This window comes from Ctenopharyngodon idella, chromosome 11 (genome assembly GCF_019924925.1).
Source record: "Ctenopharyngodon idella isolate HZGC_01 chromosome 11, HZGC01, whole genome shotgun sequence".
In the NCBI taxonomy this organism is placed as follows: Eukaryota; Metazoa; Chordata; class Actinopteri; order Cypriniformes; family Xenocyprididae; genus Ctenopharyngodon; species Ctenopharyngodon idella.
The window spans coordinates 4,177,011-4,195,719 of record NC_067230.1 but is presented as its reverse complement, the minus strand read 5'-3'; the positions used below and the strand labels follow the sequence as shown (position 1 = coordinate 4,195,719).

Genomic DNA, 18,709 nt, shown 5'->3' with positions numbered 1-18,709 from the left:
CAAAGCCTGAGTCTGCTCTCTTTCTGCAGCACTGCAGTATTCCAGCTCTCACGATACCAGCAGCCGGCATACTGTATCATTTTAGCAATAATGAGCTGCCAACAGAAGCTAGCATTTTTCTCATTCTTACATAAGTTTTGATCAGGACTTCAACACTGTATTGATTCAAAGAACAAGAGATGTTAGAAGCAATGCTTTATATTAAGATTTTTGATTCCTAAAATGCAGTTAAAGGGTTAGTTCACCCCCAAAAATGAAAAGTATCCTATAATTTACTCACCCCCAAGCCATCCTAGGTGTATATGCCTTTCTTCTTTCAGCCGAACACAATCGGAGTTATATTAAATATATCCTGGCTCTTCCCAGCTTTGTAATGGGATAGATTGGCGCCCAAGTTTTTAAAGCTCCAAAAAGCACATCCATCCATCTTTCCATCATAAAAGTAATCCATACGACTCCAGTGGGTTAATAAATGCCTTCTGATGTGAAGTGAATGCTACAAGCAAAAAACTACATTACATCTGCATTTGAAGCTTGAAGCTTGCTTTCATTGCTTCAGCATGACGGCCAAACCTTCCAGAGCTACGAAAAACTCACCATCCACACCAAAAGCCTTGTCTTTTGTCCAAACAACAAACTTTGTCATCATGTCCTCCTTGAAACCCCTAAGATTATGATCAAAACACCCCTTTGAGGGAAATCGTTGACAAGAACCGGTCGCAATTTCTCCAAGAATTGTTTGATTTGCAGTGAGATTTTGCAAGACTTGAGTCTCTTCCGGCCGTAGCTGTATTCCTTCTTGCCACAACCGCCTTATTCTTGAATAAATCAGCCATTTGAACAAATTGTTTGAATAAATGACTCAATGGGCCCTATCATACACCCGGCGCAATGCAACGCCAGGCACGACGCAAGTGTTTTTTGATAGTTTCAGCCCGACGCAGTTATCATTTTCACATCCAACGCCATGTTGTTTAAATAGCAAATGCACTTGCAGCCATCTGTTCGCCCATGGGCGTGCTGGTCTGAAAACAAGGTATGTTCAGGTGCATTGTTGACGTGTTGTTATTTTGAGGCAACTGAAAACGACTGCGCCATTGACCAACAAAAACCTGCTCTAAAGTCAATTGCGCAGTTATTTTATTTATTTATTTTTTGTTATTTAAAGGGCGCGTTAGTAATATGCGCCTATAGGCGGGTGCACAACGCTTGTACACTCTGCTTGTTACACACACAGGGGCGCGTAGCAGCACACAAAGATTTTAAATATTAAAAATAAAAGGATTTCTCTCTGTAGAAGCGTTCAGTCTTTCTGTTTGTAAATTCTGCCATGTAAATAGCGAATCCGCCATGGTGCAAACGCAACTGTCTTTTAAAGGGAATGGGAGATGAGACTCTGATTGGTTTCTTGCATGTTACGCCCAAAACTCACCCATGACTCATTAAGAGTAGGTACAACCCTTTTGGACCATGTGCCTGGTGTGGCAACAACTTTTTTTTTTTTCATCATTAAACTAGCAAAAGTGGATTCGGACGCGCCCTAAGTATACCTGCACCATGCTCTTCAGACCATGTGCTTAGATCGTTAAAATAGGGCCCAAGGATGGTCACTTGCTGCCACCTACTGGCCATTTCATGTTTAAAAGTATCATTTTCCCCCCAACATTTCTTATTTGTAAATTCAAAAAAGAAATTTCATAACATTATGTAATGCAGTTGTATTTTTTTCAGTGTAAATGATTTAATTTGATTGGTAACAGCTTTATGGTGTCTTAATATTCTAATTTGAAATGAAAGATTAAGCATATATTTAATAAGATAAGGGGAAATATGCCCTTGATAAAGGAAAAAAAAGCCCTTGGGGTAACTATCACAAATATGCAGATTTAAATGTGTCAAAGCTGATAGAACACTGAGTATATTGCTTCAGAATAAATTAAATTTACACCACAAAAAATCCTATTTTTTTCTGGACTAGCAACTTTTTTACTTGGACAAGTGAATGACCATTTTACTTGCTATATATGTAAAGCTTAGTATTACATTGAAGGTGGTTTATTTATAGCCCATCAGAACAACATTATTTGCAACATGAGCACTTTGGCAGCCTGGGTTAATGAGGACTAACATTTACGGTCACCTTGTGCTTCTCCTGATGACTCCTCGCAGTTACTCCACTGATGCGTGACCTCACCTTCTCTTTACAACACTGCATACAGTGGCCTTCTCTCACGAGACACGTTTCCCGCTTAGCATGATGGAAAGAGGGGGGCAGACAGCGTAAAATGAGTCTTTGGGAATTGGAAAGACCTTATTCCCGGTGTCAGACCACTGGTATGTGGAGATAGATGGGAGGGACAGTCACCTTGATAAGCAGTACAGAAGCACACAATGATGCGTTCTTTACCGTGTCCTTCAGAAGCACTCGTGTAAGAGTAATGAGAGGTGGCCGTAAAGAATGCTGAATGTGGGTGTATATGTGTGTGTGTGTGTGTGTGTGTGTGTGTGTGTGTGTGTGTGTGTTAAATGCAAAGGTGTTCGTTAGAACCTCATGAGGGCCAATAAACTCCTCCAGTTTGGAAACTGTGCCTTTCTCCCTCCTACCTGCCTGGCCCTGTGCGGAGGAAGCTGCTTGATGCACTGAAATGGTCAGTGGAAACATGAAAGAATTACAAAGTTTGCATGTGGTGACGCTCTATGTAACCAAAAGTATTTGCTGTTTATTAATATTTCAATAAAGTAGGCAATAATTTGAGAAAGTTGACCATATCAGGGCTCCAGACTAACATTTAAGAGCAGTTGCACCGGTGCCACTATGTTCTACAGATGGTGGCTCCAGCACCTGATTTGGTAGCGCTGGGGAGGGGGGTAATTTAATCATATTACTATAGTTTTGCATTAATAAGTGCAGATCCTAATAATATTACATGTTTGTTTGTTTATTGGAAATTTGACCGTAAAGCACTGAGCTTGAATTGAGATGCAGATAAAAATTTTATTTTATCTAAAATGATTAAAAAATATTTAAAGGGTTAGTTCACCCAAAAATGAAAATAATGTAATTTATTACTCACCCTCATGCCGTTCCACACCCGTAAGACCTTTGTTAATCTTCGGAACACAAATTGAGATATTTTTGTTGAATTCCAATGGCTCCGTGAGGCCTACATAGGGAGCAATGACATTTCCTCTCTCAAGATCCATAAAGGTACTAAAAACATATTTAAATCAGTTCATGTGAGTACAGTGGTTCAATATTAATATTATAAAGCGACGAGAATATTTTTGGTGTGCCAAAAAAAACAAAATAACGACTTATTTAGTGAGGTCCACATTCAAGGTCCTTGTTTATGTCCGAATGCCGGCTCAGTATTGGCCAAAGATGATCACGTGATCAGCACAGCGCATGCATGTGATACTGACGCAGGACCCGGCCAATAATGAGCTGGTGTTCTGACGTAAAACCTGGAGTTGCTGCACTGTGTTTACCACGTCAACAGCATAGGAGAATGACAGGGAAGAGACAAAATAGTTTAATAAAGTTGTTATTTTTGTTTTGTTTTTGCACACAAAAATTATTCTCGTCTCTTCATAACATTAAGGTTGAACCATTGCAGTCACTAGGGGTGGCACGGTTCACAAAACCCACAGTTCGGTTCGTATCATGGTTTTAGGGTCACGGTTTTCGGTTCTGTACGTTTCTTGTTGTTGTTTTTGACTTTTAATCTTTAACACTCCAGAAATTTCCTTCAGCATATGATATATAGCTTATTGGCTTAATTATCCACAATTTAGGATACAGTATTAACATTTTTGTAATGTAATCATGCACTAACTGAATTTGACTTGACTTTAAGCACATTATTGGGACCATCTCTGAGTAAAAGCTAGGTGAGATTTTGATACAGCAAGAGAGAAGACATTGATGATGACATGCTTTTCATTTATTTAGCAAAAAAAAAAAAGGAGAATGTGTATTGTTATCTCTACAGGAACTTGTGCCTTTTTAGCACACATAGATTGAAATTAACTTGCATTTATCAAACTGCCAACTTCAGTGTAGCTCTTACAAAAAAAAAATATTTTAAAAGAAAAAGAGAGGAACTCTTAAAGCTCTGTCTTTTAAACAAGTCAAAATACTTTAAACATAAATATATAATATAATGTAATCATATAATGAGGCATAAAGGCCATAATCATAAAGTCAAGCATAAGTTTAACCATCTTAACACAAAAACAGTATAAACAATGCTTCTATTCCCTGAGAGTGAGGATACATTTCTTTCACTTGAAATTAAAGTGCAGTACTTGGAAACTAGAGATTAAAGTGCCACTGTATATAATATATATATATATATATATATATATATATTGCTTAAATGCTGCGGACAGTAGAAGTTGTTTCCTAACCGGCTCTCTCCTGTTTGTGCTTTTCGACACATTGGCGTGATGTCTTCTCAAATGAACTGTCAGATTAGAAGTGTTGCCATTAGCATATTGAATGCATTTTGCACAATGCTTGCACACAGTCGCAGTTCTATCTACTGTTTTATTTCCGTTGTCATCGTAAGTAACATGAAATCCAAAATGTTCCCACACACCAGATTTGAACGACGCATGTTCATGTGTGGTGCACTTGGAATGGAATGTTTTTTAACCAGATTGTTAATAAAGAGAATGTTACTTAAATCATATTGTAGTTAAGTTTTTAAGTTGACTAGTTAAACAGTAAAAAAAAATTGAAATCGTGAATCGGTCAATCGTTCTGGAAAAAATCAAGATTTTATTTTTTTGCCATATCGCCCAGCCCTACTTTGAAGTGTTGGAAAAAGTGTGAAGCACTTTAAAAAGTCTTTGAAAAGTTCTTGAATTTCGATCTAAAATGTTTGCATGAACCCTGAAATGAACAATGTAAAAACATTTGACTATTTTTGACCATGGTTACAGTTAGCGTTACTACATTAAATCCATGGTGAATGTTGGTGAATTTTTTATTTTTTATTTATTTATTTATTTTTTTGTGGACTGGATAGCCTTATATAACTTGTTCAGTTATGACTCAATATTTCTCCTGGTTTCCACGTCAGTGCTGTTTGATCTGATGCCTGTGGTTTATAACAGAGAATACTTTGCAGAATTTAAATGCTTCCCAGTAGATCTCGCTGCGATGTTATTAATTCTGTGGCTAATTCAAACACTTTCTCACTGGATCTCTCAGCGCTGTGTAGAAACAGTATTGCGTGATTGAGATCAGGGCGCGAGAGCCTGTTCTGAGCTCACGCTACGTTGGGCTGTTAGGGTCCTATGATTTCCGCGATGCAGAAAATGCAGACGGAATCACGGAATCCAGTCATAAAAACGTAATTTACTATATAACGCGGAATGTCATGGAATTTGTCAAATTTTTGATGAATAAATAAAAAACAGGTCAGTACACTTAAATCAAATTGCGATATAGACTAGTGTCTATGTATATTAAGCCGCAAAAAGACTATTTAAATATGAATCCTGCATGTCTGTGTGTCTCTCAAGTTAATGGCACAGAAGCGCAGTTTCATTTACCTTACACACACACACACACACTGAAGCACGTGTGACGCTCGCGGAGTTTTCATCCTCTGTCGCCTCACTATATGAGGACATCAACGCACAGAATTCATCTCCAGAGCTGCTCTGAGTCACTTCATCAGCATTTTACCGCTTCGTTTGAGAAAATCTATCGTCGTACCATAAACACACAGAAACTCAGAGCTCTTGGCAACCCGTCAAAATAAAAGTTTGATTTAACTTGACAGAAACATATTACAGTAGAATTTAGATACATTTCAATGTAATAATAATACTAACAGACCTAATAGTAATAATAAATTATTAAAACTGTATTTTTAAGGTACAGTCTCAGTTTTCTTCCATGTTCTAATTTTAACAGTAAAGCTCTGTTGTGCAGCACTTTGTTTGACAAGTTTAATTTCATGATTAAAAGATAAATTAATATTATCCGTTCATTTGATTGCCAGAAAAATTAAAATACGCAACAGAATTTCTGAAAAAACAAAACATTTCATAATTTTTTTTTTTTGTTTTTTTTTTATTAATACATTTTGTTTTTAAGAATTCATTTAATTAGACATTCTTTTTAATTATTAAAATGTAATTAAACCATTAAAATGGAATCCAGAAAACTTAAAACAGAAAACAGAATTTGCTAAAAATAAAACAGAATTTGAGGGGAAAAAATAAAACGTTTATCATAGGGCCCTAAAAAATTTAATTTTTTGTTAAACTTCTAATAAATTGTTGGTAAATTGATAAGTTTAATTTTTTTCAATTAATTAGACATGCTCTTTGATTACTAAAATTTAAAAAAAATCCAAAAAAATTAAAACATTAAAGAAAAAAACGGAATCCAGAAAAATTAAAATGGAAAAAACAGAATTTGGAAAAAAATAAAACGTATTTCATAGGGCCCTAGGCTGTTTACTATTGTCTGAGCTGATAAACGGTCCATGCTTCACAGTTCAAACGAGTAATGCCGTTTTCTACTGCTTTCGTTTCGTTTGCCGTTTGATGTTTCTCATTTGCATTATTATAAAAAAAATAAGCTTGTAAATACTTGAACCCGACTCTCTTACTTAGTTTAATTTCAAAAATACCTTGTGCTCATGCGCAGTACCATGATGCATATGTTTACACGTGTTTTACTTCATACGAGCATATGTATGTATGTTTATGCCTCATGTCTTACGAACTGGTCATTGGAGGAGACTGAATATTTACTAAAGAGTTGCCAAAAATGTCAGCTTTCTTTTTTCTCTCTCTCTGTATTACTTCCCTTCTCTCTTCTGACCTTATACAACCCTCGTTCCCTTTCTGCCTGTCTTACAATCATTATCTTATCAATGTTGTGATCTTTCTACCTTGCACTATGAGTTTATACTCTTGTGTAATGCAATAGGAACACAGTGCCTTTTAGAAGCACCCTAGCAATGGCAAGACAGAAGGGTGTCAGAAAGCAGCCTGTCTTTCACACTATCAGTAAACCGTGGATCTCACTCCATGTGTGTGTGTTTAGTATAATATCAGCACTTCTGTGGTCTTAACTACATACTAAACACAACAACATTGTTTTGTAACAATAATGTTTTTGTTTGTTTTTGTTGTTGCTCTTTTGTAACTTTAACTAGGCCTACAGTTGTTATATGAACAACCTAGTCAGTAATTATGTACGCGTAATATAATGTAATTTTTCGATGAAAATTTCTTTGACTTGCAGTTCAGTAAGCGAGTCAGATGTTAATTCAGTAATCGCTTTAGTGGATTCAGTAACAAATTTGTTAGAATGATTTAAACTGATAACTTGTGAGTTTATGAATCTTTTTGACCATCATTAAATAGGGCAATTTGTTTCTAAATAAATCTACATTGGTTGTACTGTTTTTTCTTTTTTGTTTGTTTGTTTTGTTTTTTGGTATACACAATAAGTTTACTTCATGGTGACCATTCCTTTTATTTCCCCCTGATTACAATTAATACAGACTTCAACCTCAGTGCTTAAGCAAAATATGATTTATTTTCCTCTGGCACAGTAAATTCAGCACCTCATCATTGTGTGACACTATCTTTTCTTTGGATTATGGATTTCTTTGTTACAGTCTGTTTTGGTGTATTGGCCACGTTCTAATCATCGTCGTCGTCATCATCATTTACCAGTGTGCAGAATCGCCCTCTAGTGGTGTTAATGCATTCTTACAGTGCAATTGCAGCACTACAGTGCTGCTCAGATTTGTTTTATATTAATGCACTCTAGCATTTGCTGAAACTTACATCTTTGTTTGTGTTTTCCAGAGCTCCTGTAAGGTGACAGACGGACGTGTCGGTTGACAGGAGAGAGAGACCCCTTGGCAGCCTGGCCACACCCCCCACTCTCCCGTTCCCCATGTATCCAGAATCGACCACAGACTCTCCCGCCCGCCTCTCTCTCAGACAGACAGGCTCCCCGGGCATGGTCTACAGGTCTGTATCACTCTCTCACACACACATTCACAATAGTTATACAAGTTTTATTTAGGAGAATTTGCAAGTCACTGGAGCTTCAGACTCTCTCAGAAACTCTGTGACTGTGTAGGACACTCTGAGAAGTGTGACAGATATACACAAAACAGACTCACACATGCATAGATGTGTGATCTAGCTCATTTTTTTTTTTTTTTTTTTTTTTAGAAAGATGCATTTGCACCATTCAAAATCTGCTTTATCCCTGCTGCAGGGTCTGTGTATATGCAATTAATTATGTTCATCCAGCATACTGAGTGATTTAGGCTGCAGTTCTGCTGGGCTTCCCAGTAGAAAGGGCGATAATGTTCAAGTGCTTTGCATAATGTCCAGCAGCCCACTTAATCAGAGCCCTGACTTTATTTCACCATTGCTGGAAAGTTCCTGATGAATTTGCTCTGATCTTCTGTGACTCCTAGTGTTTTCATTCCCCTCAGGTTTTGCCATCTGTTCTGGTTTTGAACAGCAGGTGGCGCTGAAAGTTTGTTTCCACCTCAAGTGTAATTTCAAGCAGTCATTAAACTTTAAAGCTGCAGTCTTTTTAATGTATGTGAGCTGAAAATAATTTCAGCTCACATACATTAGTTCCCCCTGCTGTGCAAACTGCTTTAAGAAAATTAAAGCAGTTTTTAATTTTGAATAATCATTCAGCTTTCCATTACAGCTATTAACTAATATTAATCCATTCTTCTCAATAATTCTTAGAATTTTGACAAAACCTAATGTTAAATCAGCAGAATGTGTTGTATATTTACAAACAATGTTTACGTTTGCAAGGCATAAAAGCACATCTATATGATTAGCGAACATGTTATATGTGACAGTTCAGAAGAAGAAATAGGATTTTAGTATATATGTGTTAGCGGTAACACTTTATGTATAATGCATTATAAAAGTATTTTTAATGCATTAATTATGCCATGTAATGCACCATGTAATGCACCATTGTATGGTCTCATGAATAATTTTAACCACACTTATAATACATTATAATACACCTTTAGAAAGTATAATGCATTAAAACAGGACAAACAGCCAATTTCACATGTACAATTATACATACAATTATTTATGAAAAGATATAATGCATTATAAAGTATATTATGAATACCTTTATAATGCATTATACATAAAGGCTTTAAGTAAAGTGTTGCCATGTTAGCTTTAAGGCCATCTGTATGCCAACATACTCATTAATGGATAAAAATCTACTTTAACTCTCATATTACACTCATATTAGACTAATAAGTCCTAATTTCTTTGTCTTAAATTGAGGGGAAAATCATTAATGGTTTTTGGATTAATCTTTTAAATGTCAGGTTTTTGCTAAATAACAAAAATAGCATTTTTTTTTTTTAATGTTGTGGTGTTCTTATTTTGATTTCTGGCCATTCATTTTATCATCTGTTCTTCAAATTTCACTATTATTTCTTTCTTTATTCACTTAGTCGTCAGTGTTGAATCCATTTCTCTGAGCTCATGTTCACAGGTCACTGCTAAAGCTGATACTGCACTTGTGTATACGTGCACGTGCATGTGTTTGTTTAATGGCCTCTCACTGTTCTTTCCCCTTTTGCCTGCAAGACTAAGCTTTCCTTTCGGTCTTGTCTATCTCTCTCTCTCTCTCTCTCTCTTTCATGCTGCCCTCAGTGCGAGATATGGGAGCCCAAAACGGCAGCTGCAGTTTTACAGGTACCTCTTTGTTTGCTGATTAATTAGCCATGGCCATCTGATACTGCATTCGTTTTCATTTGTTTTGGAAAGCACTTTCAAGTCATGGGTTCATTCTTAGTTTAGCTGCTTCTGATACCAGTGTGATTATGTCATTATACTTCTGAAAGCGCAAGGGAGTTATATTTATAGTACACGTGATTACAGTGTTATTTGCTTGTAATGGTTAACAGCGGATAAATAATAAATGCGACATGTATTGTAGAATTACAATGAGATGAATTGAGACTAACTGGTGCTTAATATTGTTGTATAACTTGTAAAAAGGGATAGTTTACATTCAGTGGGAACACCTTATCTCACTTGTAATCTGTGCATGTGTTGGTGTTGTATACCAGTCTATACAGTACAGTGGTGTGTGTCAGAATAACACAGTCCCTAACACAAAGCTCTTAGATTTAATTTCACTCCATGTAGAATTAAAACAGTGTTGCAGGTAAGTCATGGAGTTCGGGTTTCCTTGGCTGTGGAACACTTTGGAAACTCAAAGCATGACAAACACGAGCCCAGAGAAGCAGTGAATGTTCAGTAATCTCATATGAGGAATTGTATTTCATCCCAAATTCACTCTTGGTTAGATATTCATGCCTGTGTGTGTGTGTGTGTGTGTGTGTGTGTGTGTGTGTGTTTTCTATTTAAACCTTGGCTTTCCCAACACTTGTGGAGTGTGGTCATTTATTCTGTGCACGTTACAGGTAGTGTTATTTGGTAGATCAATTCTAATAGGTATAAGAATCTATGTTCTGGTGAAAATTTCACTGGCAACACCTTAAAAAAATCTACTTTATCAATATTCATTGCTGACATATTTTAAAAAAATATTTTGCTAAAAATGCATGTTCCTGAAAAAACATTTTTTAATTTTTTTTTTTTTTTTTTTTTTTTTTTGCAAAAAAAGAACTGGTTGAAGCAAACAATCAGGTTTTTAATTTGCAATAATAACAAATTATTCAGAAACCATTCAGCTTTCCATTTATAGCTATTAATTCATGCACCTAAACTTTATTTTCCTGGAACCATAACACGTCAATTTGCTTATTTATTTATTTATTTTCTCAACCAATTTTAATTCATTCTTCCAAATAATTATCACAATTAGGCAAAACCTAATGTTAACTAGCAAGAAAAAATTACTATAAAATCAGTAGAATGTACACCCATGTTCAGTACAACACAGAATACCAAATGTTTACATTATACTTTCAAATATTGAAACAATTATCCGTATCGGCCAAAATTGTTGCATCCCTAGTTACATGATGACATATAAGAAATGACCCAAAACACTGACACTACCACTGGACCATCTTTGTTGAGCTCTGAGCCAAAATTCCTTGTACCTATTTGAATTGTATAATTGATATTTTCACACTAATCCACTAAATTAGTTTGCATGCTAGAAAAGCAAACTATTGCAAAACTTTCATATAGGGAGGTGTAAAAAAAACAAAAAAACAAAAAAAAAAAACTGTCAAGCCTCTATGATGACGTCTGAACAAGCTGTACAAACACGATAATGGAATAGATTTTTTTTGAAGTTGCATATGCAACATCCTCCCTGCTGATGGCACAAGCTCACCTGAAAGCAACTGTTTTATGCAGCAGCTGCTTTTAGCGATCAGATTGAACACATCCCTTTTTAACCTCGTCTGCAGTACACTTTTCTTCGTGTTTTAGTGAGGGATCATATTTTTATGGGATAAAAAAAGGAGTTGTTGTGCTGATGGGTTCTTAAAACCCCTGACTCTGTAGCTTTGAGGCTAATGAGCACTCTATTGAATTTTGATTTCACAGCCTTGCACATTTTTGTCCTTTTAAGCTCAAAGTCTTTTAACGTCGCATCACCCAGATCCGCTTGACAGGAATCGATCCCCATGTTTCACTCTAGCACACAGATAGAGTGATGGGAAAGAAAGATTACCTCACTTCACTCATTATTGTAGTGTGTTAAGGGTTTCTTTTTTGTAGGTTTTAGTTGTAGGTTGTAAATGTGTTGTGTTGTTCTTATGTTTTGTTTCTTTTGCTCTTTTGAATGTGTATAGCACTCCTACACAATTAACATATGCTGTGCTGTATTAGGATAATATTGTGACTAGTTCTTCTCTGAGAACTGAGATTGCAATGTGTTTTAGCAGATTCAATAAGTTAACTCGCTGTAACTGAGTTTGCTCTGTGGGATTTACTGCAGTCCTCCCTTTTAAATGGCACACCCCTCATTGCAGCACACACTGGAATAATGCAGTGACTCTGATGCAGTGTTCCTGGGGTCTGAAAAATACCAATTTGAGCGTATATTACATATGAGGTAGCTTAAACTAAGAATGAGCAATTCTTAACAGTATTTATTAATCTAGGTTAATGTTTATTTCTAAATATACTTCATTGTTGGTTGATGTTCATTTATACATCTTGAAATGTTAAAATTACATTAGTATATGTCCAAAATAACTTAAGTGTTGTTGATTTAGTTTTTTAGTATTATTGCATTAAATATATGTTATGTTATGTTATTGTATAGAACCTTTCTATACAGCCTTTAAAAAACAAAACACTGCAATCTGAGCATAGCACTACCTCTCTGGAAAAACATAAACACATAGTCCACTTTAAAGTCCAGGTGATTCCAAGTCAATGCAAAAACAATACTGCATTTCTAGTAAAAGATGCACGTTGGCATATATCGGCATGTAATGTGGAAGACTCATTTAGTTAACGAGTCAATATATATTCTAGCTCTTTATGAGTATTGAATCCGGAGATTTCCGGTAAGGGGGTTTCATTGATTTTCAGGATGAATTTTTTAACATTGGCCATTGAACTTCTCTTTCACTTTAATTTAGGCCATTAAAGATGGATGTGCAAGTATCGTTTCATGTTTAGGGGTCAGAGTTAAAGTGTCTAAAGGCTGTCATATGTGTGAACTGTGATGATTGTGGTTTGATGGTCTTTCTTTGTAGAAAAATGCATTTTTGTCTGTTATTGTGCTACTCTGATATACTTTAGAGATCTGGTATCTTGATACCATTTTTAACACCAATTTCATCATTCAAATGAGTCACTGCAGAGCCATTTGGACATTGTTGTTTTTATTATGTTTTAATGTTGAATATTTATTAGGGATGCTCTGATCAGGAATTTTGCTGCCGAATACAGATTTCTTGTCGTCATGATCCGCCAATACAGATCACGATCATTCAAGCTTTATTTAATTTATATTTAAGCCCTTTGTTGACTGTCACTGTTCAATTTTTTTATTTTTCGGATAAAGTAATACCACAGATCTTGCCTTTGTTATATTACAGTAATGTTATAATTATTGTTTTAATTGAGAATCAAATATATAAGCACAACAAATATTCATTTAAAGATCAAGTGTGTAATATTTAGGAGGATCTATTAACAGAAATGCAATATAAAATACATAACTATGTTTTCAGTGGTGTATAAACCCCTTACATAGTGAATCGTTATGTTTTTACTACCTTAGAATGAGCCATTTCTATCTACATACACCGCGGGTCCCCTTATGTCGAAGTCGCCATTTTGCGCCACCATGTTTCTACAGTAGCCCTAAATGGACAAACTGCTCTACAGAGCGTGTTTGCTTGACTGGCTACTCTCTGCTGTCTCAAACGATGACATCTTTGTCCTGTGTCGGCCCCCATAGCTTCTTCCCTTCAAAAGGGAGGGGTGAGCGGTGGACTGAGCCGTTGGTTGCAATTCGCAACCTCACCGCTAGATGCTGCTAAAATGTACACACTGCACCTTTAACAATGAACATTTTAATAGGCCTTTAAAAACAGTGATTACTCAAAACACTATCCATATTAGGATACTTTGGCCTTTTGTTAAAGAGCCTACAAAACTTTAAAACTGAACATAATTGCAGTCAGTGCAGTTGCATTGTTACGCCAGCAGGTAGCGGCAAAGGATTGTCTCTATTAGGGATGGGCATTTTTCCAAAATATTGTATTCGAATATTTGGGCTCGTAAAAAATTAATATTCTAATATTTGTTTATTTAAATGACATTAAACGAGAAGGACGTTATTTTAAAAAAAAATTTTTAAATCATCAAGATTTTGTAACCATTTCTGAACAAGCTTACGATTAGGCAATATACACAACAAGCTTACGTTATATCTTAAGCTTTTCTTTTAGTTCAAAGCATTAAACAATGTGCAAGCAAAAAAGTATAAAGAACAAAAGCAGCGCGAAAGTGAAAAACGCTAATAAAGCAGACAGCCCAGTCATCGTACAAAACGTACATAATACACTCGAGTCAGTATGATTATAGTTTTCATATTGATTCACATGTTCATGTTGAGAAAAACAATAATATCCACATGCTCGGGTGAGAAAACAAGCTGCGCCTGACAGACGTTGCAGAAACACAAAGATAACGATAATACATAATGGTGTGCTAAGCTAAGTTTCTAACAGCAGCACTTTGTGTTTTCTGTTCGTAAATATCTCCCTTGACGAAACTTAAAGGAAGCATGTCTTAAAATCATTTTGCTATCTGATAAGTTATCTTCACGGCTCACTTGGGTTACAGCTGCGCTTAACTGACGTCGTGAATGCAGTGATGGACAGCTGTCTTTCCTCATTTGACGGGTGTTTTGATTTCATGTGCTTTCTCAATATGGTGGTGATATCATGTTAACTCGGTTTCATTAATTCATTTGATCAAAAGTAATTCCATTTTGTAAGATCATTTTCATCTAAGTAATCCCAAACTTCGCGAGGTAGATGACAACATTCATGTGATGATTAAATAAAATAAACTTGTTAAACACGCTCCACAGCTCCACCCGGTGCATTTAGTTATAACTGCGAGTTTTAGTGCTTAGGATTTATCATGGATTCACTGCATTTACGGCCAGCAAAGCAACGTAGTAAAAAAAAATTAATTCGAATAGTATTTTTATTTTTCCAATATTAATTACAGACCGAATATTCGACTATGTGTGCACACACCTAGTCTCTATGAGCGAGTCATCATTAAACCGTTCATTCAACTAATATGCTTAAAAAACCCTGATTAATTAATAAATGAAATAAGGTGTTAAAATTAATTTAACTTCGAGCGCTACGTTACAAGGCTCAATCGCCGAGCAGCGTGTCACCTGGGTAACACTGAAGCTGATGTTTCACGTCAATGCCATTAATTCAATGCATTGAACAGCGTTGAAAGGATACTACGACAAAGATATCGCTTTTATCTTTCAACTGATGAACTGATTTTTTTCATCAATATATGACTTGACCTGAAAATGGACATACACAGGTAATCACACAAGCTCAGTTTCCCTGTCGCTGTGTGTGTGTGTGTGTGTGTGTGTGTGGAGAAGCTGCCAGATTGAGCCCCACTTCAGACACTGAGAGCAGATGACAGAGGCAGCGAGTCAGGTTTGTTGTATTAATTCTTTTCAGCCAATGTTCCTCCATGTGATATTTCTTTAGAACATGACAGGTGACTGCGGTGAAGTTTGACATCATCAAATTGGTTTCGGTTCATGATATCGGCCAAATTTAGTGACTACCGATTAAGTCATAGAATGTGATTATCGGCCGATGTCGATCGATCAGAGCATCCCTAATATTTATACTTAGTTAGCATATTTATTTTTGCTAAAATGTGTTGATTTTGGTTTAGACACTGATACAGCTGTGTCTGTGTTATTCTGAAGATCCACAAGCTCACACAGGCCTTATTAGTGCACTAAAACGCCTTTATCTATTATCTCATGTGGAACAACAATCAAAAGCTTTTAGTGCAAAAGCTTCTGTGAATAATTTAGACCAGATATTATTTGCTGTGGTTAGCAGAAACAAATTGCCCCCCCCCCCCACGAATGACATAAATGGATTTTCTTCATGAAGTCGAGCCGGGAGGGGAGATGGCTGGAGTTGAAGGCGGGATGGGGGGTTGGAGGATGAGGGCGATGCTCTCTTCTTCACTAATTGGTTTAGATGCTGGCATGTAAGACACTCCCAGTTTGGGTGGATCGCTGGATTGCTGGCAGCTGAGTTTATAAGGGCAGATTGACAATCATAAGCCTTGTTCATGAGCCGATCTCCAAGACCCCGGGTAAGTTTTTGTGCTGATTGTGTCTCTGGTGCGACTGCCTACCTCAGTGCATGTGTCAGTCTGTTTAAGGCGTTATTCTGCAAGATGGCCTGTATAATAACAGGGACTGCATGAGTATACCCCTTTAATTTTCATCCCTTACATTCTTTTGCATTATGCTTCAAATGGCTACACCTGTTATTGTAGCACCACAAGTTGTAAATGCAATAGCTGTACTTTTTAGATGTAGACTTTTAGCTCAGAGGATGTTTTTTTTGTTTGAGTGAAGCTCTTTGTATATGGAGGATCAGTACTCTGCAGTAGTTAAGTGTTCTTTGCAGCACTGTACATCATTCAGTCAAGATTCATAGGATCAATACAGGCTTATGATAAAGAACCTCTTGCAGTGTACTATAAAGAGATGTTAGCAAGTTTTGTTGTGCAGGCAGTTTTGCAAAGGATCAAAAATGAGGTCTGACTCATACATATACTGTATATTACATTATGCATTAGTTTTATATTTGAAATGTAATGTGTTAATGCATTAACATTATTTATTTAGTTATTATGGTTTTTGTGTGTTTTAATTTTTTTTTTTTGCATTAAATGACTTTCCCCTATCCCAGCTCAAGTTGTTCACACTGACAGCAATTAAATCTCTGGGTTTTGCCTAGTGTCTGTACTTTTGACTGCTATCTGGTGTTAGTACTTGACTGCAGTATCTGTATCAGAGTTATTTTTCTTTCTATTATAATTTTTATAAATATTTTAAATTAGCTTTTATTTTTATATTTTTTGTTTTCATTTTAATTTTTGTTTTAGTAATTTTGTCATTTTCGTTATTTTATTTTTTTTATATTCCTATTTGGTGTAAATGTATTTTTATTGTAGTTTTATTCAATTTATTACCTAATTAAACTTTTTTCAGTGCTGCCAAACGATTAAAAAAATTAACTAATTAATCACACATTTTTTCTGTGATTTAAAAATATATTAAAAGCTTTAATGTTAGGTGTGATTAATTGCGATTGAATTAGTGTAAAAACAACATAAAGACAATATATTTAAAATATTTGATCTAACATGTAGGAAGTATACAGAAATTGAATGGCTATCAAACACTTCACAGTCTTCACTGCATAAATTATAAATTAAATGTAGATTAATCCTTATTAAAGCTATAAAAGTTATTCAGTCAAGAGCAGTGAGTGATTTTTCTCTTTTGCTTTTGTTGTTTGATTAACCTTAATGACAGATTGTAGCAAGTTTATTAGGCTGCTTTTAGGTCACTTTAAGACCTGCTGCATATGACTTGGATCTGACACACATCCCATTTCCTCACAACTCTTTACGTTCATTTAAGACTTTATTTAACTAATTTAAGACTGTGCTTACTAGGATACTCGACAAAACGGGCATTATGGCATCATTTTGTGTATTTTTGTCCATTTAAGAGACTATCTGCGTGCTATCTGAATGGTACATGCTAATGTAACGCTAGCTAAAGGATGACGGGGGAAAAAAAACGGATGCTGCGTTAATTGCGTTAAATATTTTTTAACACATTAAACCGAAAAAAATAAAATTATTGCAAGTGTTAATTTTGACAGCCCTGCTTATTTTATTTCAGTTAGTTGCTTAGACAACATTTCTAAAGTTCATTAAGGTTTAAAAGGTTAGTTCACCCAAAAATGAAAATTCTGTCATTAATTACTCGCCCTCATGTTGTTCCACACCCATAAGACCTTCTTTCATCTTCAGAACACAAATTAAGATATTTTTGATAAAATCCGATGGCTCAGTGAGGCCTGCATTGCCAGCAAGGTCATTTCCTTTTTCAATGCCCAGAAAGCTACTAAAAACATATTTAAAACAGTTCATGTGACTACAGTGGTTCAACCTTAATATTATAAAGCGATAAGAATACATTTTGTGTGCCAAAAAAAAACTAAATATTGCAGGCCTCACTGAGCCATCGGATTTTATCAAAAATATCTTAATTTGTGTTCTGAAGATGAACGAAGGTCTTACAGTTGTGGAACGACATGAGGGTGAGTAATTAATGACATAATTTTCATTTTTGGGTGAACTAACCCTTTAAGTTTTTCATCTAATATTTATATTTTATTTTATTTCAGCTTTATTTCAATTAAAAAAAAAACAAAAAAAAATTTTTTTAATAGTTTTAGTTAACAATAACAACACTGTATTAGTTAATGGATCACATACGCTTCACTGTCTTTACTCCTGTTGGTCATTTCTGCTTACTAATTTGCGTAAAATTCGTAACTTTATGCAACTTGGTGTTGCGTGTAATGCCTCAAAATGCTGTCAGTGTAAATGTGCCAGTGTAAATCGAAAAAGACAACACCAAATGCTCAAAACCCTTTTTATGAACCCCTTTAAATTATTATTATTTTTTTTTATTGGTACTTGGACTGATCAACAGGATTTTTTTCTTTATTGCAGCTGTTTGCTTTGAATGATTGATCTTATCTGATGCAGAACAACAGAAATGCCAGAATCCTGGCAATTTAACAGGTTTTAAGTGAAGCACTTTTTCCTTGGATACACATGAATGGTGTCACTTCCCTCCTAGACGACCTGCAATGCATGTCTGTACATTGCATGTGCAGTCTACACTGACGGGTTTCTTGCATGTGCCTAGTGTGTGTGTTTTGTATGCCCTCTGGTGTTTCTTCTTACCTGAGGCTCGTAGCACCTGCCTGAACCCACCTGAGTCTTGCTCCTGTGCCATTGTATCGGTCAGGAAAGAGGCGGGACCGTCTCTGATTACAAGACGCATGGCCAGAGTTCTCTGCCACTGATAGCACAGACCTGTTTTGTTCCCTCC

At 35.7% G+C, this 18,709-nt stretch overlaps 1 protein-coding gene across 5 annotated transcripts in view; it reads left to right on the top strand.

Moving 5' to 3' along the window:
- The window catches only part of kcnab2a (potassium voltage-gated channel subfamily A regulatory beta subunit 2a), a 118,418-nt gene that overhangs the window by 32,615 nt on the left and 67,094 nt on the right, over positions 1 to 18,709 (top strand). For 3 of the 5 annotated variants that reach the window (XM_051912828.1, XM_051912829.1, XM_051912827.1), the window contains exons 2-3: positions 7,846 to 8,013; positions 9,703 to 9,744. In XM_051912828.1, coding sequence (XP_051768788.1) covers positions 7,937 to 8,013; positions 9,703 to 9,744 — 119 coding nt within the window. In that variant the 5' untranslated portion in view covers positions 7,846 to 7,936. The remainder of the gene's footprint in view (positions 1 to 7,845; positions 8,014 to 9,702; positions 9,745 to 18,709) is intronic. The other 2 variants (XM_051912831.1, XM_051912830.1) reach the window with 1 other exon arrangement.